The sequence below is a fragment of the Carettochelys insculpta genome, chromosome 4, assembly GCF_033958435.1.
Source record: "Carettochelys insculpta isolate YL-2023 chromosome 4, ASM3395843v1, whole genome shotgun sequence".
Taxonomy (NCBI): Eukaryota; Metazoa; Chordata; order Testudines; family Carettochelyidae; genus Carettochelys; species Carettochelys insculpta.
In genome coordinates, this window is record NC_134140.1 from 778,745 (window position 1) to 803,898 (window position 25,154).

Consider the following 25,154-nt stretch of genomic DNA (forward strand, 5'->3'; position numbering starts at 1 on the left):
TCAGACCACAGCCATACCAGAACACACTCAGTATTTAAGGCACAGAGAACCAAAAAACAGTAATCAAGGTTGACAAATCAGAAAAAAATTATCAAGGTGAGCAAATCAGAGAGCAGAGGGGCTGCGGGGTGGGGAGGAGTCAAGAATTAGATTAAGCCAAGTATGCAAAAGAGCCCCTATAATGTCCCAGAAAATTTGCATCCTGGTTCAAACCACGTGTTAATGTGTCGAATTTGAATATGAAAGAGAGTTCAGCAGTTTATCTTTCCAAAGCAGACTGAAAATTCTTCTTCAATAAGATGCAAACTCTTAAGTCATTAACAGAATGGCCCACTCCATTAAAATGTAGACTAATTGGTTTGTGGATCAGGAATGTTTTTATGTCTGTTTTGTGCCCATTAACTTTTTGTCTGAGAGAGTTTGAAGTCTGTCCAATATACAAAGCATCTGGGCATTGTTGGCACATGATGGCATATACGATATTAGTTGAGGAACATGAGAATGTGCCCGTGATTCTGTGAACGTAGGTTAGTCTTTAAAGTGCTACTTGACTGCTTTTTTGTTTTGTCCAAATATCGGTTAGTCTATAAGGTGCCACAGGACTTCTTGTGTCCGACCGTAAGTGACACAGTTGTGTCAACAAAGCCATGTCACTAAAAGCTACTTAGTGCAGATGCACCCTGAGAGGCTCTCTGTGGTCAGAGATAAAATCTCTGTTGGGACAGCAGCCATCAAATGTCTGTGCAGATCTGAAGTAACTGTACCTCCAACAATGACGGAAATGTCATGTGGTACCAAGATTATTGTGTTAACACTATTACTTAGATCAATCACAATTGTAAGGTCATCAAAAACAAATTCAAGTGTGGCAAAGTGGCCCATGTTCTGCCCTAGACCCACACCTCTCCCTCTGGCTGAAGGATTTAGGCTGCACCCACCTCTGTTGTCCTGCGCCGGGTTGATCAGTCTTATCCCCTCCCCTAGCCACGGTCAAGGCTCTCAACCTTGGTGGGAGAAAAGGAGCCCAGGCACTTTTCCCTTCAAGCTGTCTTTTGCAAACACTCCCCCATCTCCCTCTCAACTGCCTCCACACCTTGTCCACCTAAAAGCCCTGCCAGCATGTCACCCATGAGATCAGCTGTCTCTCATTACTGAACTGCAGTCATTTTCACCTGCATGCTGAAACAGCTGTTTTCCTCCCCTAGCAGAGGCTGCACCCTGAGGTGCCTTTCACTCTTCCCAACAGGGTCCGCTGGCCTAACCGTGTTACACAAGCTAGCTTGACATGTATTTTCCATAAACCCGCACTGATTGGCATTAACTTCATTACCCTTCTTGAATTTTTATTAATCAAATCCCATATCAACTGTTCCATTGCCTTGGCTGGGAATGACATTGCACTGATATTAGCTCTCTTCCAGTCTTTTGGTAACTTCCCCAGTGCTCCGAGACTAATTGAAAATCAACAGTAATGGTCCCATGAGTTCCTGAGACAACTCTTTCAAATCTCTTAGGTGCATATTAACTGCACTTGCTGATTTTAAAAACATTAACTTTGGTAGTTTCTGTTTCATTACTAGTGATACCAGTGAAATGGAAAGAATGTTATCTTCCCCATATGATGAGACTGGTGGCAAACTGCCAATATCTATAATATACTTAACACACCTTATGGAATTAAGATACATTTTACTGAACTAAAGTTGAATATTAATTACTGAATTAGGGTTATCACCTTTGCAGTTTATTATATTACAAATGCATAGTACTGTGAAACTGAATGAAGCTTTTTTGCTAGAGTGACAAAATTAATGTAAATTCTGAAAGTATAATGAGAGTCCTGTGGCACCTTACAGACTAACAGATATTTTGGAGCATAAGCTTTCGTGGGCACATACCTGCTTCATCAGATGCGGAGTCATATGAGGAAGAGGGTCTTTGCCCATGAAAGCTTATGCTCCAAAATATCTGTTAGTCTATAAGGTGCCACAGGACTTCTTGTTGTTTCTGAAGATACAGACTAACACGGCTACCTCTGATGCTTGGAAGTACAACGGTCTTTCTGGAATAATACATATAAAGAGAACTTCTTTAAGCTATACCTTTAGGTGAAGTGAATGGAAATCCAGCCCGCCTCAACCCCCACCAAGCCAATCTTTTGACAATATGCCCTGAGAAGAGAGACCTTTTCTATACTATCTACTTGCTTCTGGTAACTCCAGTTCAGAGAGCCTGGAAGTGTATAAAAAGTACACTGAAGATGGTAATGTACTTGTTTCAAGCTGGGGATGTGATGAACTTGTAATCACAAGGTGTCCCTTGGATGGGGTATTAAAGGACTGCACCTGAGCATTTTCCATCGTTCCTAACATCTGATTAATATTTATTAACAACTAATACCCCATCCTGTACTTTACCTGTTAGGACATGGATCCATAAGCAAATTAAAGATGTGTTATTCTTCCCACAGGATTCCAAGAAATCCCATAGAAAACAAGGGTCTGAAAACTCTGACCAAAACCAATTCTAGTACACACCTGAGCTTTGCAGTCATACAGTTCTGCTGATTCCCTGAAGAGCCAGCCCCACACCTCAGATCTACTGTTCAAGTTCAGATCTCCCCACCCCATAGCTGGGCTGCAGCCCCGCTGGCACCAACTCTCATACGTCAAGGTGACAGCAAATATAAGATTGGGGGGGCTAAAGTGAGAAGCAGGTGAACTTCTTTTAGGTGCTCAGACAGCCCATACTCTTCCTCTCTCCTCTTGTATTTCAACCTTCCCAAGGGTACTCACCAGCTCAGATTCCTCCTTGAGCTGTCTCTCTCCTCCACTTGGACACATTAGCTGCTCTTCTGCTCTCTAGAACCAATAATATCAGACAGAATTCACCCTCAAAATCACGCTAAGAGCCGTTCTCATTGGCTCACTTCACCATAAGACCTATGGGCAGGTTGTGCTTCCTTTGTGTATCTTTCCCTCTCTGGGACATGTTTCCAAAATTTTGACTAGCACTTGCTTTTGTCCTTCAGAGAGGAAAGAGAAGTTACTCACCGTAGTAACGATGGTTCTTCGAGATGTGTCCCCGTGGGTGCTCCACGATAGGTGTCGGACTTGTCCCGGCGCTGCAGGTCAGATCTTTTCAGCAGTTTCTGCTGGACCGCGCACGCGCCAGCACGCACCGCTCCCTTGCGCGCTCCTGGCCACGTGCGCAATCCGGTCCCCGCCAGTTCCTTGACCAACCGCCTTGGATGCTCCTGAAAAATACTAAACAGAGATCCGAAGCCGGGAGGATGGGCGGGTGGTGGAGCACCCACGGGGGCACATCTCGAAGAACCATCGTTACTACGGTGAGTAACTTCTCTTTCTTCCTCGAGTGTCCCCGTGGGTGCTCCACGATAGGTGACTACCCAGCAGTAACCCAAGATAGGAGGTGGGTAATCGGTTTATGTGCAGCTTGTGCCCAAGAGGACCGCTGTCGAGAGATGGGTATCCTCTTGGAATACCCTGTGAAGGGCATAATGCTTGGCGAAGGCGTCATAGGATGACCAGGTCACTGCTCTGCAAATGTCTTTTAGCGCAATGCCCTTGAAAAAGGCTGTTGATGCCGCCACCGCCCTAGTGGAGTGAGCCCTAGGCGGGGCCAGTAAAGGAGTCTTTCTAAGTTCGTAGCACATTTTTATGCAGGATACGATGTGCTTCGAAATTCTCTGCGAAGAGAGACCTTCTCCTTTTGCTTTGGGAGCGAGAGAGACTAGGAAACTATCCATTTTCCAGAAGGACTTAGTCCTGTCTATATAGAAAGCCAGCACCCTCCTCACGTCCAGGAGGTGTAGGCACGCCTCTTTGTTGGAGTTATGAGGCTTTGGATAAAACGAGGGTAAAACTATAGGTTTGTTAATATGAAACTCTGAAGAAGCTTTTGGAACAAAGGCTGGGTGCAGCCGTAAGGTTACCGTCTCCTTGGAAAATACTGTGCAGGGTGGCGTTGCCATAACTGCTGCAAGCTCGCTCACCCTGCGAGCTGACGTGATTGCAAGAAGGAAGGTCGTCTTTATCGTAAGGAGACGGAGGGAAACCGTGGCTAAGGGTTCAAAAGGTGGTCCCGTTAGCACATTAAGCACCAGGTCCAAGCTCCATGAAGGTGGAAGCGGTTTCCGAGGGGGGTATAGGTTTACCAGCCCTTTGAGGAACCTGGTAACCATGGGATGGGCAAACACCGTGTGCCCTTCCTCTTCATGTCTGAAAGCCAATATAGCGGCAAGGTGGACCTTCAACGAGGATAGGGAGAGTCCGCCTCTCTTGAGGTCCAGTAAATACTCTAGTATTACAGGTATAGGCGCAGCAAGGGGGGCTAATTGCTTGGTAGAACACCATGCAGTGAATCGAGTCCATTTTTGCTTATAGGTCTTCCTGGTGGAAGTCCTCCTGCTACTTTCTAGGACTTGTTGCACTCCCTCCGTACACGTGCTCTCTAGGGAGCTGAGCCATGGATTAACCATGCTTGCAGTTGCAGGCCTCGGGGGTGTGGATGCACTATGGACCCCTGGGCTTGCGTGAGCAGATGCGGCGCCACCAGGAGGGGCATCGGTGGACGGTCCGACATGCGCAGGAGTAAGGGGAACCATTGCTGTCGATCCCATGTTGGGACTACTAGGATCATTTGGGCTTTCTCTCTCCTGGCTTTCTGCAAGACTTTGTGCATAAGCACTGTGGGAGTAAATGCGTAGAGCAGGGGGCCCCTCCACGAGATCGTGAATGCGTCCCCCAGGGACCCCCATCCCAGTCCTGCCCTGGAGCAGTATTGTGGGCACTTCTTGTTGTGCTGAGTGGCAAACAGGTCTATCTGGGGAAATCCCCATGCGTGAAAAATCGGTCGTAGCAGATCGGAACGGATCTGCCACTCGTGTGTGAGTGCGAAGCGCCTGCTCAGCTGGTCTGCCTTCACATTGTGAGCGCCTGGTAAATACGAGGCTTTCAAGGTTATATTGTTGGCGATGCACCAGTTCCACAATCGGACTGCTTCCGCACATAAGGCACGGGACCGAGCTCCTCCTTGCCGATTTATGTAAAACATGGTGGAGGTATTGTCTGTACTGATCCCGACTACTTTGCCTTGTATATGGTCTCGAAAGTGTTTGCAGGCGTTGAACACTGCTCTGAGCTCCAGTATATTTATGTGCAGTGACTGTTCCGTGGAGGACCACAGTCCTTGCGTCACCTTTTCACCCATGTGTGCTCCCCACCCTATGTGGGAGGCGTCGGTAGTGAGAAAAAAACAAATATTTGTGGTTGGTGAAAGGGCACCCCTGTTAGCACGTTCTTGGGGTTCACCCACCATTGCAGGGATCTGCGCACCTCTGTCGTGGGCGACACCACCCTGTGGACGGTGTGTGCTGCCGGTTTGTAGACGCTCGCCAGCCAGTGCTGCATGCTGCGCATATGCAATCAGGCGTTCTGTACCACAAACATTGCTGCTGCCATGTGGCCCAGCAGCTGTAAGCACGTCAGAACCAGCACCGTAGGGCTGAAGGTGATGACTTGCACGAGGGAACCAATGGCGCGAAAGCGGGCATCTGGTAGATAAACCCTTGCTATGATGGAATTTATACGTGCCCCTATGAACTCTACGTCCTGTGTGGGGTCTATCTTTGATTTTGCCAGATTGATGACCAGGCCCAGCGAAGAGAATGTGTCTGCTGTGACGCGTATCATGTGAAGTACCTCCTCCTTCGAGGCCCCTTTCAGTAGGTAGTCATCCAGATATGGGAATATAAACACCCCCTGTCTGTGCAGGTAGGCTGACACCACTGCCAAGGTCTTGGTGAAGACTCTGGGGGCCAAGGAGAGGCCGAACGGCAGAACCTTGTACTGAAAATATTCTTTGCCTACCATAAACCAGAGAAAACGCCTGTGAGCCGGGTGAATAGTTATGTGGAAATACACGTCTTGTAAGTCGAGGGCTGCGAACCAATCTCCATCGTCCAGTGCCGTAAGTATAGAGGCGACTGTGATCATCCAAAAGCGTTGCTTGCGCAAGTACCGGTTGAGGCCTCGAAGATCTAGGATGGGCTTCCAGCCTCCTGTCTTTTTCTCTGTGAGGAAGTATCTTGAGTAGAACCCTTTCCCTCGGAGTTGCTCCGGCACTCTTTCCACTGCCCCTACAAGCATAAGATGGTCCACCTCCTGATTGAGTCTCGCTTCGTGGGAGGCGTCCTTTAGGTGGGGTGGAGGTCGTGGCAGTGGGAGCGACTGGAAGGGAATCGCGTAACCCGTGGCTGTGATCTCCAGTACCCATTTGTCTGTGGTGATCTTTTGCCACTGGTTGTAGAATGGTCGGAGGCGATGGTGGAATAGTAGCTTCGGATGACATTGCGCGATGGCAGTGATAGTGCAGCCCTCGATCTGTGTGTCAAACTTGTGACCTTTGGCCCTGCCCCGAGGATGCACGGCTCTGTTGAGAACGTCACCTGGGAGTTCTGTACTGTTGGTGCTGTTGATGTCGCCCTTGCTTGTAGCCCCTGTGGTACTGGGGACGCTGTGGTTGATACTGCAAACAGCTTCTGCGTGTCAAAGGGGAGATCAACGATCTTCACCTGCAGATCCTTCGGGATACCCGATGTCTGGAGCCAGGACTCCCTGCGCATGACCACTGCTGTAGCTGTTGAGCGTGCTGCCTTATCCGCTACGTCTAGGGCGATCTGAACTCCTGTCCTCGAGGCTGCGTAGCCTTCCTGCACGATGGCCTTGAGCACCGGCTTCGTGTCCTCTGGAAGCGAGTCCATGAGGGAAGTCAGCCTGGAGTAGTTGTCAAAATTATGGTTCACTAGATGCGCTGCGTGATTCGCTATTCTCAACAGTAGGGTAGAGGAGGAGTAGACCTTTCTGCCGAACAACTCTAGTTTCTTGGCATCTTGTCCCTTCCCCCTGTCTTGTACTGAGAAGTTTTTAACCTCTGTTGAGACGATTCCACCACCAGAGAATTTGGTTGCGGGTGGCTGAACAGGAACTCCATGCCCTTCGTCGGGACGAAGTACTTCTTATCCGCTCTCTTGTTTATAGGCAGAGTGGACGCAGGGGTCTGCCATATTGTGGTGGCGGACTCCATGATTGCTTCATCAGCGGAATAGCTATTTTGGAAGAGGCCGGAGGTCTCAGGTTTTTAAGGAGCTTATGGTGTTTCTCCTGCACCTCTGCTGTTTGGATGCCTTGCATGAAGGCCACCCTTTTAAACAGCTCTTGGAACTGTTTGAGATCGTCCAGAGGATGGACGTCCCCTGGGGCCGTGGCCTCGTCAGGGGGAGATAGCGAGGAACCGCTAGGGTAAGCCTCTCTGGACCCCTCTGGATCCTGTTGACGGTGATACATCCTCTCGCTAGATACTTGCGAGGGAAAATCTTGGGGTTCCAGAATCAACTCCCCCTGAGATATCTGCGTTTCCATCCCCGTCCGCAATTGCCCTCGGGGATATTGAACCGTCTGGGGGGATCTGTCCCTGGGAGTATGCGTATGGTGTCTATGCCCCGCATGATAGGGGCAACCATGGCAACACGGGCACTGTTCCTGAGATGGAGACCTGGACCATTCTGGAGGTGCATACCCCCTGCGTCTGGGGGAGCGAGATCATCTGTGTGATTGAGATAATGGAGAGACTGATTTGTGGCAGTACTCCAGGGGTTCAAAGCCCAGGAAGGGCGATGGTGGTCCGAGCGATGGTGATGCTGGCTGTAGGAACGGGGATGGGGGCTCAGGGTATACTGGAGGTGACCCCTGCCGCCTCGTTGGAGTCCGCAGCATAAGTGGAGGGCTTAGAGCGAGTAGCCCTGCAGCCCTGTCTGGAGAAGGGCTGCGGTGCCGGGTTTTCTGTGCTGGCTTTCCCCTCCCCTGTGGGGCTGGCTCCGCCCCTTTCCATGTCGGGGATCTTGGCCCCGCTGTCTGCGCCGCACTCGGCACGCTCCGCTGCAGAGCTGCGTGGGTGGTCTCCCCCGGCACCTGCAGGCTGTGTGCCTGCAAGCTCTGCACCGCCGGTTCCCCGGGGGTCGGTGCCGCTAGCTGCGGTGCCACCGGTTGCGGCGCTTGCCTGGCCACCGCCCTGCCCGTGGTGTGGGGTGGCTGTTTGATTATCGGAGGCTCAGCCTCTGCCATGTGCGTCTCCGTGCTGCCACTGCTCAGCTGTGACTGTGGCTGGGGGCTATGCGCTCCACCCGTCCCGCTCGCTGTGGCTGCCAGCAGGGATCGGGTTGGTGAAAGCTTCCTCCGTTTTTGCGCTGATGGGGTTAGGGAAGCAGCTTTCCTTTCATGGGCCCCTGCGGGTCCCTCCTGCTGAGGCCACTCCGGCGCGTCTGGCTGGAGGGCCTTGTCAAAGAGCAGCATTTTCAGCAGCATCTCTCTGTCCTTCCTTGCTCTGGCTGTGAGTTTTGCGCAGAAGGAGCATTTCTGGGTGACATGAGATTCCCCGAGGCACCTAATGCACTGACTGTGCCCATCGGAGGCCGGCATCGCTTCGCGGCATGACTCACACTTTTTGAATCCTGAAGAGGACATTGTGGTGAGTCTTTGAGTTGTTAATAGGGTACTTAGCACCTTCTCTGTGCCTGTTCCCCTCTCAGGCTCAGTCTGCTGCGGCAGGAGGCCTAATGGCCTTACGTCCCCGGGCCTCCGCTACTCCGCTTGCTACTAAGGCTATAAAACTTTACTTTTTACTCTCTTTTCTTTCTTTTTTTTTTGAAAACAATAACAAGCTAACTTAAGCTAAAAGACTGAAAAAGAAACTCTAAACACTTTAAAAACATTAAATACGCTAACTCTGGCCGTAGCCTGAGCGGATTCCATCTGCAGCCGATGGCGGTTAAAGAGGAACTGGTGGGGACCGGATCGCGCACGTGGCCAGGAGCGCACAAGGGAGCGGCGCGCGCCGGCGCATGCGCAGTCCAGCACAAACTGCTGAAAAGATCCGACCTGCGGCGCCGGGGCGAGCCCGACACCTATCGTGGAGCACCCACAGGGACACTCGAGGAAGAACTCTGCCTTATTCATAGGGATGCTGGTACGATTCTCTGGTTCAGCCTGGAAGGAAACAGGTAAGACCCTCAAAGATTTTGGCATGGCTGACGTTACAGGGGATGCTCTGTTAAGAGGGACATGATACTAGGTCTTCTGTCCATCCCTGTTGAATAGTCAATGCTGGTAACCTTCAGAAGGTGGACATTTTAAACAACTCCAGTTTGTTCAGCTGTGTGTCTGAGAGAGGAACAGATGGATTGGAAGAGAGTTGGAGCTCAGAGTATCCAGGCTTTGTCCTCTCCCTTCACCTTATAAAGGAGCTCCATGAGCAAAGGGCATGTACCACATACCCTGAAGTGATACATTATGGGAGCCTCGGAAAGTTGTAATTGACGGGACAGGAGCTGAACAGTTTGGAGGATGTGATCCAGTTGGTCTAATCAGAGCTTCTTGTAGCCAGTTTTCAAAGGTAAATGGGTCAGAAGCACGTTTGATGGGTGGGGGGCACTAACAGAGGTGGTGGGTAGCAGATTGTTAACACTCAGCTCCCTGTGTAGCTACACCAATGGTGCTAACATATGCAGGGCCCAGACAGTGCTGTGCCTAGTGCAAGAGATAGCTCTCTCTCAGGGCCAAGACCAAAAAGCAGAAAAACTGACTGCAGTCCTTAAAGGCAGTAGCTCCAACTGTCCCTCACAGGGGAGCCAGTTGGGAGAATTCTCTCTCAGACAAGACTCTAAATCCTGTTCCTAACTCTGCCACATCTCCATGTGACAAGTTGGGCAGGTCACTTCATCTCTCTGGGTCTAGCACTAATACCCCTTTGTTCCTGTCCACCTTTTTCTCTTGTCTATTTTGTCCTGCCACGTCTCCAGGGCAGAGACTGTCACCTGCTATGGGTCTATATACCAGCCAGCCAATAACCAACCTCAGCTGGAAGTTTGAGATACTTCAAACAAATAAATACAGTCTTCCCCTGCCTTACGAGGGTAATTTGTTCCTGAAAAATTCCTCTTAGGGCGAATTCTTGTAAGTAGAAAATGTAATTACCGTTAATTTCAATGGGAAAAAATTTTGTGTGTTCCTGAGCCCCACAATTTACACCCACTTACACTTACCTGGCAGAGGGCACAGCTGCACAGAGCAGGTGATGGCAGCCCCCTAGCTGCCCAGGGAGTGAGCAGCAGGGCTGGGCCAGGATGGACTGTGCACCCAGCAGCCACGTCTCCCAGGAGCACCTGGGAGCAGCCGCCGGCTGCTGCAGCGCTGAGGCAGACACCAGACCAGCCCCAGGTAAAGGCTGGGCTGGGGGCTCCAGGAAACCGCCACCAGGCAGCGAGCAGTGCCTGAGGCACAGCTGTGCAGGGTGGGTAGAGGGGGTCCCCTAGCCACCCAAGGAGCAAGCGGCAGGGGCAGGGCCAGGATGGGCTGACTTTCTCCAGCTGCAGGGTGTCCACGTCCCGCTGAGGCACTCATAAACTCGAGTAAATGCCTCATAAGGCGAAGTAGTGATCCTTAATCAAGCTGCTCGTAAACTTGAATTCTCGTAGCCCGAATGGGCATATCTCGGGGTATGACTGTACAAATATAATAATTCCTTCTGCTCTACCCTTAAAGACCTTAAACCTGACTGATCAAATAGCATTGAAGGAAGGGGGTGAGGGGTGAACAGATGTTAATTGTCCTGCCTGAGATAATTATGAGTATCAAAGGAATGGAAGCAGTCCTTGTAATGCATGAGGTAATTGATGTCTCTGTTCATACCACCCACGTCCCCTCACCCACTTCCTTCAATCCTATTTGATTTGTCAGTTTTTATTGCAATTTTTTTTTTGGTCCTTTGTACTTATAAATAGCCTGTATTGGAAATGAGATTGATCTGATGAAGTGGGTCTGTCCCACAAAAGCTCATCACCGCATAAATAATTTTGTTAGTCTTTAAAGTGCTACATTTCTGCTGCTTTGTTTTGTTGGATACCGACTAACATGGCTACCTCTCTGTTACTATTTGTTCTATCCTGTAACTCACACGGTCAGGCAACTTATATGGAGGGAGAAGGCTCAGCCCCCAGGAAGGGAGCTATATTAACAAAGTTTGAAAGGGGCTTCCCACTAGGCTTCATGAGACTTGGAACCTTCTAATTTGGAATGGACTCCCCAGCCCATGGTCAGGGCCAAGAGCTTTCAGGAGTGGTCAGGAATTACAGGACTAGGACGGTGATGCAGCACTGGAAGGCATTCCCGAGACAGGTGGTGGAATCTCCAGCCCTAGAGGTTTTTAAGTCCTGGCTTGACAAGGTCCTGGCTGGGATGGTTTAGCTGGGGTTAATCCTGCTTTGGCCAGGGGGCTGGACTAGATAACCTCCTGCGGTCCCTTCCAGGCCTTGCGTTCTGTGGTTCTATGACTTCCTCATGGCTTGCCCGTGACAATGGTATTAGGCACCTGTGACAAGATGGACACTGTGGGGATTTTATTCCCCTTGTTATGTTGCATGTGTTTCCTACTGTCCTGTGGTAACTCCATGTGGTGCCTCAGTTTCTCTAAGTGCAGCATCAATGCAGAGTTGGTGATGGGAGTTTAGGTGTGATGACTTCTCACATGTACACAATAGCCCACCATGGCCTTTGTAACCTAGACAACCAAGTGACATCTTTCTCCCTCCCCTACTCCCAGGCTGGAGGAGGGGCCTGGCTGGTTTGAATTGGCTTTGGGCAGCTGGGGAGTGGAGCAGTCTCCAATGACCCTGGATTGAGGCCCCTTCTCCCCAGGATGGATTGTACTAACTGCAGCTGGTTTCTGTGCTAAGTCTGTTCTACACTGTGGTCCTGACACCTAATAAACCTTCTGTTGTCCCTGCTTAAGGAGAGTCCAACTGACAGCAGATGGGGTGACCCCACACTCTGTGACAGTGCCTATCACTGCTTGGCCTCTCAGGCTTGATGGTTTGACCCAGATATAATGGCTGTGGTTTCAATTCTGCAGCTTTGCAACTCCATCTTGTTAAATTGGAAAGTGCCTGGGACAGCTGGCTAGTTACACACTGGCCCAGTAACCCCTGCTGTGCCCTGTGTCCCTTTCCCTTTCCTAAGTCTATAGCAGGAGGGGGAATGCCAACCTGAGCCATGATGTTTGTCCCCAAAAGGGAGCATTGTGCTCAGCCTAGCTCAAATGCATTTACCAATGTGAGGCTCACACTAGGGCTGGGCAGGCTGACAGCTGGCACTTAGGGTGATAGGGGTTTACCTTCTGGATTTTGTAGAGCACCTCCAGGATATTGCTGAGCAGCTCAATGCACGCCTCCTCCTCCTCTCCTTTCTCAATCAGCTCCTGGAGGATGGGGATTGTAGTATGCAGCAGCATCTCTCTACACTCTGCAGACAGACAGATATTAGTTGCAGGGTAGAAAGGGGTCAAAGACTGACACCTCGCCATCCTGGGAAGGGAGTGGGGCAGAGCGGGGAAGATGTTCAGGTTCAGGTTGATTTCAGCTTTCAGCCACTGGAACTTGTTCTTCCTTGGTTTTCTAGAAATCTTCTCCCCATCTGAGTACTTACAGACCTTGATCAAGGCATCTCTTATGCTACTCTTGATACACTAAATAGCCCAAACTGCCTCACTTTCTCATTAAGAGGTGAGACTTCAGATCAATCTTGTAGCTCTTTTCTGAGCACTTTCCAGTTTGTCAACCTCCCTTCTTTTAAACAGGACACAGCATCACAGAAATGGTCTCCCTGGTGCAAGCCTGTGATCTGAATGAGCTGTCTCCTACCATCTGTGGAAGGACTGGAGGAAAATAGCTAATGGGTAGACACACCTGCTTTACCAAGATGATCAGCTTGGGCTGCTTTGTGTTAAAATTCACCTAATTCTTGGAGCAGGGTACTTAATAAAAAAAAAAAAAAAAAAAAAAAAAAAAAAAAAGGATTGGCTCAGTGGTCAAAGCATTAGCCTTATAAGCCCAGAGCTGTGAGCTCAGTCCTTGAGAGGGCCTTTCAAAGGCCTGGGGCAGGCTAGATTTCATATATATATATATATATATATATATATATATATATATATATATATATATATATAAAATCTGCCAGGGATGGTGATAGGTCTGTGTGTGTGTGCAGGTGACTGGACTCAATGACCCCTTCCAGCTCTATGGCTGTGCCTATGCAGGCACAAATCTTCAAAACAGCTGTATTTTGAAGATTACTAATGAGGTGCTGAATTGAATATTCAGCACCTCATTAGCATTAGGATGCTTCGAAAGCACTCGGCTACACAGGGGTCCTTTTTGAAAGGACCCCACACCTTTCAAAATCCCTTATTCCAATCAGTGATCGGAATAAGGGGATTTCAAAAGGTGTGGGGTCCTTTCGAAAAGGAGCCCATGTAGCCATGCTGAGCTGCATGCTTTCGAACCGCCACAGCCGGAAGCGTCCTAATGCTAATGAGGCACTGAATATTCAATTCAGTGTCTCATTAGTAATCTTCAAAATACGGCTATTTCGAAGATTTGTGCCCATGTTGACACAGTCTGTGACATATGTAAATGTTGTTACCCTGATGCTATGGAGGGACAGAACTATGTTTAATATTCCATAATGGAAGGGTCCCTGTGAGCAGAAGCTCATCTGCTAAGCTTGAGTTTGTGAGCTACGGCTAAAAGCAAGCTGGGCGGGCAGGAGTCAAGTCTCTAGACACTGCTTGACCTTTCCTCTCCAGCATCTAAGGGAAGTGCTGACATGATTCACTGGAGAGTCTGTGCCTCCTGTCAGGTATCACTCAGCTGCAGTCACTGCTAAGGTGGCCGAGTTGCTGGGCTTTTGACTCTGTGAGGGGATGGTGCTTGGGTAGGAGACAATGCAGAGCAGGCATCTGCACTATCCAGGGGAATCACTCCTGCTGAAATCAGTAAGAAGTGGGCAAGGTGGAGGAGCTGCAGAACATGGCTTTGTAGCACTCATAGAAATGCAGCAGCAAAGGCACTGCCCTGCCCAGCAGACCCTAGGGCTGGCCATTGTAAGAGCTGGTCTGATGGCTGTGTGCTGTAGGACTGTCCTTGGACAGACAAAAGATGCAGCAGCAGAAGCCTCACTACCCTTCAACCACCCCCTAGGGCCTAGAGATGGATGAACTGGATGAACCCTTGGACTGTGGAACTCAGACAACAATCTGTGAATGGGATACAATAGAAGAAATGGGGGAGTGGTTCACAAAACATTCATTCATCCCCTAGACTTTCAAGGTGGGAAACTGAAGCAAAAGGAGCACTGCCCAAGAGAACAAAATGTGAGTGTTTGCACACTGAGTCACTGTTGCTGTGTCTTTCCAAAGAAATGCTGTGTTCCCTCTCACCTCAATACAGCTCTTCTTTTGTGTTGTCTGTAGACTCAGTGGCTCTCAGTGGGGAAGGATTGCCTCTTAGCAATGTCCCAGAGAGGCAATTAGCTTTCCCAGACTTCTGGGTCCTCAAGCTGGTTTTGTTTGATGATTTTAAGGGGCACTACTCAATACTGAGCTCCTTACTTGCTGACACCACCTGTACCTCCTCCCTACTTCTACCCCCATGTACATCCAAGGATCCTGTTTGCTCTGTCATCCAACTGAACAGAAACTCCTGATGCAATACAATTGTTGGCTACTGGGACTTTGAAAACCTTTCCTGAGTAGTGAAATCAGATGATAAGAAAGGAGAATGATCCTGAAGCACTCATGCTGCTCGAACATCACCAAGAGGAGAAAAGGGAAACCACGCACATCCCAGGGCAAACAGTGACATCATGTTCTCTTGGGCAGTGCTCCTTTTGCTTCACCTTCCCACCTTGAAAGTCCAGTTTCGTAGACCACTCCCCCTTTTCTTCCACTGTATCTCATCTCAGGGCGTTCCAGCAGCCTTCATCCCAACCTTACTCTGAGAGGGCCAGGGCCACCTCCATGACTAAGCAGATGCTACTCCAGCAGCTGAAGATTCTTATTATTACCACAGAGGCACCTGGAGTGCAGAAACAACTCACGGCCTCACAAACTGACACTAAACAGTCACAGCGCTATTGCTTTTCAGGATCCTGACACAAGGAAGAAAGGTGGGCAGTAAAATATAGACCCTTGATTTCAGAAGAGCAGACTTTGACTCCCTGAGAGACTTGATGGGCAGGATCCCTTGGGAAACTGATATGAAGGGCTAAGGAGTTCAGGAAAACTGGCAGTACTTTAAAGAAGTCTTATTGAAGGCACAGAAACAAACCATCCTGATGCACAGTAAGAAAAGCAAATATGGTAGGCAACGACCTTGGCTTAACAAGGAAATTCTGGGTGAGCTCAAACTCAAAAGGGATGTGTATAAGAAGTGGAAACTTGAACAGATGACCAAGGAAGAGTATAAATACATTGCTGGAAAATGCCAGCAAGTAATCAGGAAAGTGAAAGCACAATTGGAACTTCAGCTAACAAGGAATGTGAAGAGTAACCAGAAGGGTTTCTACAGGCATGTTAACAATAGGAGAGTGATCAGTGAGGGTGTGGAGCTGTTACTGGATGAAGGAGGTAACCTAATAACAGATGATGCAAGAAAGGCATAAGTACTCGATGCTTTTTTCACCTTAGTCTTCACAGACAAGGACAACTCCCACACTACAGCACTAGGCGATACAGTATGAGGAGGTGGTGGGCAGCCCTTGGTGGGGAAAGAACAGGTTAAGAGCTCCTTAGAAAAGCTAGCAGTACACAAATCCATGGTTCCGGATTTAATGCATCCAAGGGTGCTGAGGGACTTGACAGATGTCATTGCAGAGCCTTTGGCCATTATCTTTGAAAACTCATGGAGATCATGAGAGATCCCGGATGACTGGAAAAAGGTAAATGTAGTGCCCATTTTTAAAAAAGGAAATAAGGACAATCCAGGCAACTATAAACCAGTCAGCTTTAGCTCAGTCCCCAGAAAAATCATGGAGAGGATCCTCAAGGAATCCATTTTGGAGCACTTGAAAAAGGGGAAAGTGATTGAGAGTAGTCAACATGGATTCACCGAAGGCAAGTCGTGCCTGACCGATCTGTTTAGCTTCTATGATGAGGTAACCAGCTCCGTGGTCATGGGGAAATCAGTGGATGTGATATACCTTTACTTTAGCAAAGCTTTTTATACAGTCTCCCACAACATTCCTGCCCATAAGTTAAGGAAGTATGGATTGGATACATGCACTGTAAGATGGATAGAAAGCTGGCTTGATGGATGGGCCCAATGGGTAGTGATCAATGGCTCAGTATCTGTTTGGCAGTCGGTTTTGAATGCCCCAAGGATCAGTTCTATGGCCAGTCCTGTTCAACACCTTTATTAAAGACCTGGATGAGAGGATGGATTGCACTCTCAGCAAATTTGCAAATGACACTAAGCGAAGGCATCAGGTAGATACACTGGAGGGTAGAGATAGGGTCCAGATTGACATAGACAAATTGGAGGATCGGGCCAAAAGAAATTTGATGAAGTCCAACAAGGAGAAGTGCAGAGTCCTGCATTTGGGAGGGAAGAATCCCAAGCATTGTTACAGGCTATGGACCAACTGGCTAAGTAGCAGTGCAGCAGAAAAGGACTTAGGGATTACAGTGGATGAGAGGCTGGATATGAGTCAACAGTGTGCCCTTGTAGCCAAAAAGGCTAATGGCATATTGGGATTGTGGTAAACCTGGTGGTAGACCCTTACCTGGAAGCTTCCGGAGCCTTCTAGAAGGACAGTATACTGGGTCCTATTGGGGATCCATGGAGTGGGCGGGCACAGCCCGCCCACGACTAAAAGGCTCCTCTTAGAGAGAGAGGGGACACATTAAAAAAAAGTCATGGCCCCAACAAAATACGGGGGACAACTAAAGAAAAAACAGGGACGGGAGTGGAGGTCAAAGGTTTAGAACGAGGGACCCAGAAGGGGACACCGAGCAGAGAACCCTGGACAGCACCCACTGTCCCTCGAAGGTGTCAAGAGAGCCAGTGCACTCCGCCCAAAGGAACTCTGCCCGGATTCGTGAGAAGAGAGAGGAGCGGAAGTAGGCCCCACAGTTGCAGGCCTCTCCCCTGCCAGCCTCCTCTCCTGAGTGTTATAAATGGCTACCTTGGCCATAGCCAGGAGGAGGCTGATGAGGAGGTCCTGCGACTTGGTGGGGCCATGCATAGGGTGTGCAAGGATAAGAAGGTGCGGGGAGAAGTGCAGCCAGAACCTCAGCAAGAGGTTCTGGAGGAGCCGAAGGAGGGGCTGCAACGTGGCGCACTCAATGTAAATGTACACCAGGGTCTCCCTCATGCCGCAAAAGAAGCAAGTGTCTGGGAGGGGGGTGAACCACGCCAAGTACACGCCCGTGCTCACCGCCCCATGAAGAATTCTCCAGCTGATGTCCCCCGTGGGCCGCGGGACCAGGGTAGAATAAAGGCTGGCCCACTGGGGCTCCCCACCCTCCGAAGGTGGTAGAAGGTCCCGCCACTTGTGGTCTGGGCGGGACATGAGGGTGGGGAAGTGGAGCGTGTGAAGCACGAGCGTGTACAGATGACGTCGGGGCGCAGTTCGGAAGGGGACCAGCTGCAAGGCGTGCAGCTGGCTGGGATGATGTGGGGGGGGCGGGAAGGCTCGCAGAGCCGGGGACCCACAGAGAGGTCCGGAGGGCCAGGAGTAAGAGGGGGACGGGGTGCACCCTCTCGCAGGACCCGGCGTAGGTAGACATGAGCAGCGGGTGGCAAGGCAGCCTTCACCTCCTCGAGTACGCGCCGGGGAGAGCGAAGGGTGGAGAGCCCAATGCGCTGGACGAGCACCTGGCCTCCATCCAGTCTCCCCGGTCGTAGTCCAGGAGGTCTCCGACCCTGGTGATTCCACTGAGGACCAGCCTCCAGCACGCTGCGGGGGACTCCGCCGCCTGCACACGGAGGTAGGGGTTGTGTAGCAGGGGCTCTGCGAGGAGATCTTCCCCCACGGTAGCCCCTAAGGACCTGGAGACTGCGAGCAGCCGCCAGGTGCGGAGGAGGTCCTGGTGGAAGGCTGGCAGCTCCGAGAGGTCTCGCGGATGGCCTCTCAAAGGCAGATAAAGGAGCTGCCAGTTGTATCGGAGCCCTTGGAAGCGACGGAGGAAAGCGTGCACCAGCGTGCTCCACGCCGGACTATCTGCATTATTGCTGTTGAGGAGTCCCTGCAGGGCCCAGAGGTGGAAGACATGGACCTGAGTGCAGAGACAGGTCAGGCCCTGTCCTCCCTCCTCCGGGGGGAGATGGAGAACCCCTGCAGGGACCCAGTGCAGTCCTGGCCAGAAGAACTGCAGAATTACCTTCTGGAGGGCAGCCAGGAAACCCGGGGGTGGGACAAGGGTGCTGAGTCGGTGCCAGAGCATGGACAGGACTAACTGATTAAGCACCCGTGCCCTCCCCCGTAGGGAGAGGCACTGGAGCAGCCCCGCCCACCTCCGCAACCGCTCAGCCACCCTGCTCTCTAAACCCTGCCAGTTTTCTGGCGGAGAGGAATGTGTGGCAGATAGGAAGACGCACAGATAGGACAGCAGACCCACGCTCCACCGAATGGCCTGAAGCGCGGACGGGAGGCGGCCCACCTGCCACCCAGCCCCAACCACCAGGCCAGAGCTCTTGACCCAGTTGACCCGGGCAGAGGAGGCCACCGAGTAGATGGCTTGGCAGGCCTCCAACCACACCAGGTCTCCCGGGTCCTGGACCACAAGGAGTACATCATCAGCATACGCCAACAGGACCAGCCGCAGCTCTGGCTCACGGAGCACCAACCCCGTCAACCTTTGCTGAAGGAGACAGTGGAAGGGCTCGATGGCCAGAGCGTAGAGCTGGCCTGACAGCAGGCAGACCAGACGCACCCCTCGCCAAAAGCTGACCGGAGCAGTCAGGGTCCAGTTGAGCTTGACCAGATACTCTGAGGCCACGTACAGCACCTGAAGAAACCCAATGAAACGGGGTCTGAAGCTGAAGGCCCGCAGAGTGCCCAGGAGATACCCGTGGTCCACCCTGTCGAACGCCTTCTCCTGGTCCAAGGACAGGAGGGCGAACAACAGACCATTCCTACACCCGAGCTCCAAGAGGTCCCAGACCAGATAGAGGTTATCGAAGATGGTACGGCCCGGGACAGTGTAGGTCTGGTCGGGGTGGACCATATCCTGCAGCAAGGACCCCAAGCGACGGCAGATGGCTTTGACAATTATCTTGTAGTACATGCCGAGGAGCGAGATGGGACGCCAGTTCCGAAGGTCACGGGGGTCCCCCTTTGTGGGCAGCAGGGTGAGGACGGCCCACCTGCACAACAGGGGGAGGACCCCGCTCTGCAAGGACTCGGCCCAGACGCTGAGCAGGTCTGGGCCAAGGACGTCCCAAAACCCACGGTAGAACTCCACGGTCAGCCCGTCCATGCCTGGGGATTTGTTGGTGGGCATGAGACGGAGGGCTTCCGAGAGCTCAGCCAGAGTGAGAGGAAGCTCCAGCCGGTCCTGGTTGCCTGTGCTGACCGAAGGGAGTTGGTCCCAAAACACTCTGCAGGTGTCGGCGTCGGTCGGATCTGGGGAGAAAAGGGTGGCGTAGAAGGCGCGAGCCCTCTCGCGCATCTCCGCTGGATCCTTAAGAGGGGTGCCATCCTCCGTGAGGAGGCATAGGATATATTTCTTGGCACCCTCTTTTTCTCCAGGGTGTAGAAGAAGTGGGAGCCGCGGTCCATCTCCTGAAGGAGCTGGATCCGCGACCTCACAAAAGCCCCCTGCACCCGAAGGGCGTCAAGGGCCCTGAGCTCATCCTGCTTCTCCCAGTACGTGCCGCAGAGGGGTGGATCCCCGGGGCTGGTGGCCAGGTGCCTCTCCAGCTCAAGAACCTCCCGCTCCAGCTGTCCTATCAACGCATCCCGCCACCGGCTGGCCCCCCGGGTACAGTCGCAGCAGAAGAGCTGCGTGCGCACCTTTCCCAGATCCCACCACCGCCGCGCTGAGGGAAAGGCGCACCGTTGCCCGCACCAGGCCAGCCAGAACTCCCGGAAGGACTCCACGAAGCCCACATCCCCCAGCAGACTATTATTAAAATGCCAGTAGGCCAACCCCTGCTTCCCCGGTGAAACGGAAGCCTTCACGGCCACAAGGTGGTGGTCTGAGAAGGGGGCCGGCCGCACACTGGAGGAGTGGGGCTGGGAAAGGTGTTGCCAAGTGATATAGATGCGGTCCAGCCAGGAGTGTACAGATTTATGGCCCACCACTTGGACGTAGGTAAAGACGGTATCCTCGTCCGGGTGGTGGCTGCGCCAGACGTCCACCAGGGAGCGATGGTTGATGAGCTCCCTGAGGACGTCTGCAGCGGCCTGGCACTGCTCAGTCCCCGTACGGTCCCGTTCCTCGAGGGTGCAATTGAAATCCCCACCGAGGACCAGGCACTCACGAGGATCGATGGAGTCGAGGAAGGCCGCCGCCTGCCAGAAGAAGGATGTTCTCTCCGGACCGGATGTTGGGGCGTAGATGTTGAGGAGGTGGAGGGGCAGCCCCTCTTTCTGTACCCGGAGATACAGCAAGCGGCCTGGCACGACCTTGATGCTCCCCAGCACCTCGGGCTGCAGGTCTGGGGAGAACAGGGTCGCTACCCCGGCCCGATGGGCCGAGAGGTGACTAAAATGGACCCTGCCTCCCCACTCCAGGCGCCAACTGGCTTCAGCGGACGGAGTAGTGTGGGTCTCCTGCAAGAAGGTGACCGAGTACCCCCCCTCCCGGAGGAAGGAGAGCACTCGGCACCTGCGGAGACCCGACCCGCAGCCCCTGGCATTTAATGAGGCAAAGATGATTGGCACCATTTGGAGGGCTGGGGAGGATCCTCGCCAGAGGGAGCACCGACGGCCCTCGTGGGGCCACGCAGCAAGCCGTGACCGACGCCGAAGGTAATTAAGGCGTCACGGAAGCCGCGGGCCCGTTGGTAGGCCGTGGCGTCTCTCCTCCCGGTCCCCTTGCCCTCTTTTAAAAGGGCCCTCATGGACTCTAGGATGGCGTGAAAGTCACCCCAGCGCTGGAGGGCAAGAGCGACCTTGTTCTTGGACCCGTGGACATCGTCCAAGAACTGGTGTATCTTGCCCGCCAGCGCATGGGGTGCTGGGGTTTCGGGGTGCCAGGGATCCATCAGCCCCGTTTTCTTGTGGGCCCCACGGCCGGAAAAAAGGTCTAAGTGGGGAGTGGGGTCTAAGTTTGGGAGGGATGGGGGTGGCAGAAGGAGAGCAGCCCTGGAGGTGCTGGGAGTGGGCGGTACGGCAAAGGCCTCCCGGGTGATCACAGCCTTGGGGGCAGACGTGGGTGGGCAAATGTTGAGGGGAGGCAGAGGGGGGAGGGGGGAGGGTGGGGAGGATGAGGTTTGGAGGGGAAGGGTCTGAAGGGGGTGGAGGGGGAGCAGGGGGAGGAAGAAGGGGTGGGAGTGGCAGAAGACGGGGAAGGGGAGGGCCGGGGGGGGAGGGTTACAGGTTTTCGGATGGGGCATTGATTGGAGAGGGGAGTACGGGTGTGGGGGGGCCAGGGTGGGAGTAGGGCCTGGAGTGGTGGAAGAGGGGGAAGAGGAGGGCCTGGGGCGGGGGAGGGTTACAGGTTTTTGGATGGAGCATTGATTGGAGAGGGGAGTAGGGGTGGGGGGGGCCAGGGTGGGAGTAGGACCTGGGATGGGAGCGGAGGGGATCTCGGGAGGGGGAACTTCCATGGGCGGTGGAAGGGGAGTTGGGGTTAGGGGCAAGGTGCCCACGCACTCAGCAGTGGGCACTGACGGGGTGGCGGGAATGATGGTAGGGTCTTCAGGTCCAAGAGGGGAGGGAGGGCATAATGGGAACACCAGTTCTCCCGGGGTGTCTGGGGGCTGGCCAACCCCCGCCAGGAGCAGGGAAGGGGGCAGTTAGAGAGGTGCTGGTGGACAGGGAGAGGGGGAGCGAGGGGGTTGGGGAGTAGAGGGACAGCCCGCAGGCCTCCAATAGAAGGTCATCCGTGTCAAGGGCTGCCAGGGTAAGACCCAGGGCCTCGACATCCTGTGAGAGGAGGGCGAGGCCGAGGCTCACCTCATCCGGATGCTCCACAGGGGCAAGCTGGGCAGCGGCCGGAGGGGCATCGGAGGAGGGCAAGGGGACGACGGAGGCAGTCTCCGTTTTTGGAGGCACCGGCTCTGGGGCAGAAGGGGGGGGGGTGTCCTTTATGGCTGCCGCGGCAAACCCAACCACCCCCAGCAGGTGGTCAGTGGCCAGGGGTTCAGCGGGTGGACTGGGGCTGGCGGCTCTTTTTGGTGCCTTGCAGGGCACGCCCACCCCGTCCTCCGACGGGGTGGGGTGCCGGGCGCGCGCACTCCTTTTTTAACTTTTCCCCCCCACCAGTACCCAGTCCTCTGAGGAGGGGGGCTGGGCAGCAGAGGGGGAAGGGCCAGGGGGCTGAGGCAGCAAGGAGGGAGGGAGGAAAAGAGGGGCCAGGGCAGCAGGGGGAAGGGACAGCCTGCCCTGGTGTTGGCCCTGCCCAGGTCCTGCCGCCAGCCCTGCCTCCCTCTCCTCCGCGGACCCGGCACTTGTGCCTGCTCAGGCGCCGGCGCCCGCTTCTTCTTGTCTGGCACCACTGGTTCGGGTGTCCTCCGATGCCCGAGCAGCGATGGATCCGTCCGGGCCAAGAGGAGGAGGGGCGGTCCCAGGGCCTGTCGCAGTCGGGGCACTGCCGGTCTCGTGGCTGGCGCCCCCCACGTCGGAGGAGGTCCCAGGCTCCTCTTCGCGCTGGGCCGAGGACAATCCCTCTGGACGTGCCCCGCCGCCCAGCACACAAAACTCCGGGCCTCCCCCAGGGTATAAAACACCTGGTACTGGGCCCCTTCATAGGGCACCAGTATAGCCCCCTCCTGGGCTACCCCGCCCTGTGCTGCCGCTGGCGACAGTTGTACTTGGGCCTGCTGGAGGAAAGAAAGCACATGCTGAAGGGCGGGGTCCTTGCAGCCTAGGGGGAGGGGGCTCAGGACCGACAGAGGCTGGCCCAGGGCAGTGAGGAATGGCAGAAGGGTGGAGTTGGGGAGGAAGGGCGGGACGGAGGAGAACACCACCCGCACGCCCAGGTCTTCCAGCGGCTCCAGGGGCATGTGTACGCCCCCTACCGCCAAGCCCCTCTCCACCGCCTCCTGGGGGGCAGCCTCCGAAGCCAGGAAGAAGACGATCTTCCCGAACATCCGGGAGGCTGCCACCACGGCCGCGGGCCCCACCACCCGTGCCAACACCCCCACGTAGGTTTCCACGTGGGGCAAGGCAGCCACCAGGAGGCAGTGGACTCCGTGCCTCCTGGTGAGTGCGGGGAAGGGGCCATGACCGTTGGGGGTGGTAGTCCTGGTGGAGGCGGAAGGAGCAGGGTGCGAGGCAGCAGCCGCCACCTGGACGTACAACCTGGGGGCTGAAGAATCGGAGCCCCAGGCGCGGTGGTGGGAACAGTGGGGCAGGGAGAAGGGGGAGCTGCGCCAGATGTTGCAGCAGCTGGGGTAAGAGCCCCCGCCACGGGAGGTTTGGCCTTCCGGGCGGGGCTCTTGCCTTTCTTCTTCCCCTGGCCCTTCCTACCCTTTTGGGGGGTTGGGCTCAGGGCGGGGTTGCCGGAGGATGCCGTGGTGGGGGTGGCAGGAGCCCCGGAGCCTGCACCCGCGCCCTCGGCCAATAATAAGGCAGTGACCCCGGCGGCCCTGGACGAGGAGGCCACCATTTTGGGGGTGGAGGGGGTGCCAGTAGAGGGAGGAGGACATCGCCAGATGACCCCCCGGTGGCTGTAGAGGCCATGATGAGGGGTGCAAGGGTGAGGGAATTTTATTGGGGTGGTGCACTTTAACAGAGAGTGGGGGAGGGGAGGAGAAGGGAGGGAGAAAGTGGATGCCTACCCCTCCCCCACCAGCCAGGCGGGGGTGCGGCAGGAGGAGAGAGGGAGGAAAGGGAGGTGCAAGAAGGCCACAACTCCCAGCACAAGATGGTAAGCGGCTCCTGCTACTGCACTGGGATGTGTGTGTGGGGGTACAGTATATGTAAGTGTGTAAATGTGGGATGGTGAGTGAGTGGAAAGGGAGGGGGCTCAGGCACCTACCAGAAAAAAAAAGGGGGGGGGGGCAAAAAGGAAGCGGGGAAGAAACAGCCAAGCGGGGGGTTGGACAGAAGAGTGTGCCCACGGGTGCCTGAGGGTGGGCCCACAGGAGCTGCTGCTGCTGCAGAGCCCCACAAGAGCGGGGGGGAGGAGGAAGGGGCAGATGGTTTTGGTGGGGCCCAGATGGGGAGGTCCCCAGAGGCAGCTGGGTGTGTGGGCGGGGGAGCTGGGGAAGGAGGCAGTGGCTGCAGGGGTGGGGCAGGGACCACACCCTTACACCCCACCGCCAATTGTGCAGCCACCCCTGTGGAGCCCCGGTGGGGAGGGCCCCACCCAAACTCACCCCTCCCCCAAGCCACTCCACAAGCAAGCTGTGGAGGGGAAGCCCAGCCACTGCCCAAGAAAGCCCCTTACCGCCTCTGAAGCAGTGGGGATGCAGCAGCCAGCAGATGGTAAGGTGGGCCCAAAGTGGGGGCCAGCAGATTCGCCCCCAGAAGATGGAAAGGGGGGGTACCTCCTCCCTGCCAAAAGGCAGGGCAGCAGGAGTCCCCCCACACTCCCAGCAGTTCTAGGAAAACTAGCTGGGAGCGGGGGAGCGGGGGGGAGAAGGAAGCAGCCTGCCTAGGGCAGAGAAGAAGCTGGCCCAAGAGAAGGGGCCAAAGCCAGCAGCCAAGGCTGCCGACCTCCCAGCCGCAGGGGCCCTAAGCGGGCTCTGTGTGGCAGCCCCTCAGAGAGAGGAGACGCAGGGCATCCCTGCTCCCTGTCTAGGCCCAGACCTCCATTGGTCAGACAGACCCTGTGCTCCCTATAAAAGGCTCCCCAGCTGGTAACGGGGGAGGGTTTGGGGAGCTGCACCAGAGGAGCAGGAGCACAGCGAAAAGGTACCACGGGGAAGTGGTGGGCGAAGTGGCCCACGGTGAGGCTACTACTTTGGGCAGGGGTAAAGGTCCTGCCGGTTGCTTCTTGTTCTCATAGGGACCCTGGGCCAGAGTCCAGGGTAGAGGGTGGGTCTGGACTCCCTTCCCCTGAGGGATCACTCTACTGGAGCAGGCGCGGGCCTGCAAGGGGACTGGTATTATTCTCCCCGTACTGGTCCT

The 25,154-nt window shown here is 54.1% G+C and overlaps 1 protein-coding gene across 1 annotated transcript in view; it reads right to left on the bottom strand.

Annotated features, from left to right (window-relative positions):
• The window catches only part of LOC142012223 (dedicator of cytokinesis protein 2-like), a 454,965-nt gene that overhangs the window by 297,085 nt on the left and 132,726 nt on the right, over positions 1-25,154 (bottom strand). The window contains exons 26-27 of the mRNA XM_074992076.1: positions 12,247-12,374; positions 2,796-2,861 (exon numbers count right to left, since the gene is read on the bottom strand). Coding sequence (XP_074848177.1) covers positions 2,796-2,861; positions 12,247-12,374 — 194 coding nt within the window. The remainder of the gene's footprint in view (positions 1-2,795; positions 2,862-12,246; positions 12,375-25,154) is intronic.